General features: G+C 37.2%; 1 protein-coding gene across 2 annotated transcripts in view; it reads left to right on the top strand.

The window, feature by feature from the left end:
• The first annotated feature begins 2,627 nt into the window (after nucleotides 1-2,627).
• Nucleotides 2,628-3,151, top strand: part of LOC117102925 (aquaporin-7-like) — a 39,355-nt gene continuing 38,831 nt past the window's right edge. Inside the window, exon 1 of one of the 2 annotated variants that reach the window (XM_033243381.1) lies at nucleotides 2,628-2,797. In XM_033243381.1, the coding sequence (XP_033099272.1) occupies nucleotides 2,687-2,797 (111 nt within the window). In that variant the 5' untranslated portion in view covers nucleotides 2,628-2,686. The remainder of the gene's footprint in view (nucleotides 2,798-3,151) is intronic. The other variant, XM_033243383.1, reaches the window with a different exon arrangement.

The following is a 3,151-nucleotide window of genomic DNA, read 5'->3' as shown; positions in this document are numbered from 1 at the left end:
TGAAAGTGGTCCAGGGGCGAAGCCCCCGAATATTTTGACAATTTAGGGGTTTCAAAAGGCTTATTTTCCTATGGGGGGGGGGGGAAGATCTCCCCGACGGAGGCCCCGGCCCCCGCTGGCGCCACCCCTGCAGACATTATGTCGGCACTGCTTCTGGAACCACTGCTGTTTTCAGGGCAAGCCTATTCGGTAGTTGTTTTCATTTACATGGTTCATGAGCAGTAAGCATTCGCTTGGCTGCAACAGTGTTCGGTTGACTGTACATTACATAACAGGCAATTCCTGCATGATGACATATTAATGTCGAAATATTGAATCCCGATACGATGGCGTGCATTTCGATAATTATCTCCGTGTATAGTTGTCTCATCCGTTACTGAATACGGTATTCTCTGGTGGGATTGGGGAATCACCGAAAGCTCCGACGTTTCAAATTTTCAGGAGCCGTATTTTGAATTTAAAAAATGAACATTTTAGAACTGAGTACAATATACTGATTCATGTTTTCAGAACATGCATCTTAAGAAGTGCTTCTTATCTTTTTACTCACTACCCCTAATGGTTTAGGCTAGGAATGACAATCGGAACCTTCGTAAGTACGTACCGTATTTCAAGAGGCGCCTAAGCAGTTAAACTAAGGTTAAACTAATATAAACAATGGTGGCACGTAAATTTAAACAATTGCAATTAAACAATTGAAGTGAACACAGTAATCAATAATTACTTATCTAAAAACCTAAATATTTTTTAGAGGAGTTGAAAATTATTTTATTTTTAAATGTGTGTTTCTAGGTCCGTCCTAATAGCTCTGGGACACAGTGGTTTGCCATGGCTGCATTGCTGGCAGCTCTACGCCACTGTATGATTGTGTATCGTTCTTCTGCCACATACTGAGCTAGGTTCGCAGAAGACACCACTATTGTAGGAATTATTCAAGACAATGATGAGTAAAATTACCAACCAAGTTAAAGATGTTGTCGACTGGTGCAGCAGTTAACAATCTTTACTTGAATGTATAGTGACATTTGAAAAGCTAAATCCAAAATACCCTATAAATTAATGATTTCCCGTTGACTTTGTTGAGGAATTCAAATTACTCGGTATTTATATATCCATGAAGTTCCAATTGATGCGCAGTGGTCGAAGTTTTCGATCATTAAAGGTCAGTAAGGGCAGATACAAAAATAGCTTATACCCCAAAGTAATTAGGGTTCTAAATAACACTAAGTAGGAAATGTTACTTTTGTACATTGTATCTTGCTGAATTTCTGATCGTTTTTTCAACTCTTCTTTACATAATTTTTATTTTATTTATTTTTTACCAAAGATAGTGTCAACTTCGTGTAAAGAAGGGCTGTGGAACCTAAGACGTACTATGCTAGAGCTATTCGGAATAACGAAAAGATTGGTGGCTATAAAGTAAAAACTGTCAACTAAAATTACTGATATTTCAAACGTTTGTGTTCATATCTTCTCTTGTACTCGTCCGATTGTATTGTTCCTTTATTTTATCCCAAATTATATATTTTTTTACCGTTAACTTCCCGACATATTCAGCGATAATCTAGCAATTTTGTGAAATTTCACTGATCGCTCAGTGTCTCTTATATTGTAGCTTCACTGATATTATAATTAGGCCGAAAGTTTGAACGTTGTAGTGGCAAAATGTGACGGTGTAAAAAAAAAACAAAAAAAAAAACACAAACAAACAAAGTACAATGCAATGGTGGAATACATAAAAAATACAAGTACAATAAATTGAATGAGTTTGTAGGAACACAAAAGCGAACTAAATCACTATAACACAAAGTCTGTGAACCTAACTCATCCAGTTTAACATAGATACAATATTATAAATAAAAAAGGTCAGTTATAATAAAATGAAACAAAATTAACAAAATACTGAAAGCAAATATCTAAGTAAGTGGAATATAAAAATAGATATAACGAAATGTAATTATTTATCAGTGTAGTTATTTGTTATTTTAGTATTTATATAGCGCCTATTCCGTTAGTTTACAAAGCGATTTGTTGTCCTTTGGTCATTGGGTCCACATGCTTAAATGTTGCTGATATATTGGCGTAGTAGCACCAGCAGGGGTAGGCCTACCTATTTATACTCTTAGGTGGAGAGAAGCAATGTAGATAAAGTACCTGCTCAAGGACACAAGCGAAACGCACAGCGAGGAATTGAAACCAAACCGTTACCGCTGCGCCGCCAACCGCTTCCATGTTGAACGTGAATTCAAGAGAAATGAGCTCGCGCACCAATTTGAAAGTTAATGTCAAAACGTTTTATTGAAATTGTAAATACAATTTGAATTAAGAAGATCAAAGCTATAAACGTAAATACCGAACAAATATTTTTGTAATTATTTTCTTAGTTTAAGAAATGTTAAATAATTTAATCTGTTTTCACCCCTAATCTTAACCTTAAACCTACCCCTATTCTATAATGTTCCCTTCCGAGCTCTTCCATGCACAGAACTACTGAATCACGGGTCAAATAAAAACGGCGATAACACGACGTCTGAGTGATCAAACTTATTTGATGAAAACTATGAAACCACGCCCCTCGACAGACAAGGTCAAGTACAGCACCAGCCAAATTGCAAGATAAAAATCCTGTTCACAAAATTTCCTACCCTTAAGAAGAGGCGATAGGTTTTTCGGGCTAACTACTAAAATGGCTTTGTGGTACGAGAAATACAGTAGGAAAATTTACAGTACTTCTTGCTGTAAATGGCGATGTTCCAGAAAATTTTTCTCTGAGTTCCTAGGAATGTTCGCTTTCATTGTAAGTTAAATTCATATTTTTTCTAGGCCTTAATTGAGCAGGCATTCTGTCTGGAGACTGGAACCACCGACCAATTGTTGTAGTGACCGACTATATGATTCTTTCCGTTCCCCATTGGTGCAAGTCCATGGTTTTTGCGTGGCAGTGACCCTCCTCCCCATAATTGATCAATTTTTTGAAAATACATATGCTGCCACAGGCTTATACAGGGCATCTTGACCTAAGGATTGTGATTTTGTCAAAACGAATAATTTGTAGGCCTGTCCTATTCAGGCAAATATTAGATATAGGCTTAAATGTTTAATCCCCCGACGAATCTGTACTTACCGATGACGGGGGGGGGGGGGGGGGCGG

The sequence above is a fragment of the Anneissia japonica genome, unplaced genomic scaffold (genome assembly GCF_011630105.1).
Source record: "Anneissia japonica isolate Jap-2015-1 unplaced genomic scaffold, ASM1163010v1 scaffold285010_len649756_cov215, whole genome shotgun sequence".
Taxonomy (NCBI): domain Eukaryota; kingdom Metazoa; phylum Echinodermata; class Crinoidea; order Comatulida; family Comatulidae; genus Anneissia; species Anneissia japonica.
Note: the sequence above shows the minus strand (reverse complement) of the source record. Positions and strands in the feature narration are given on the sequence as shown.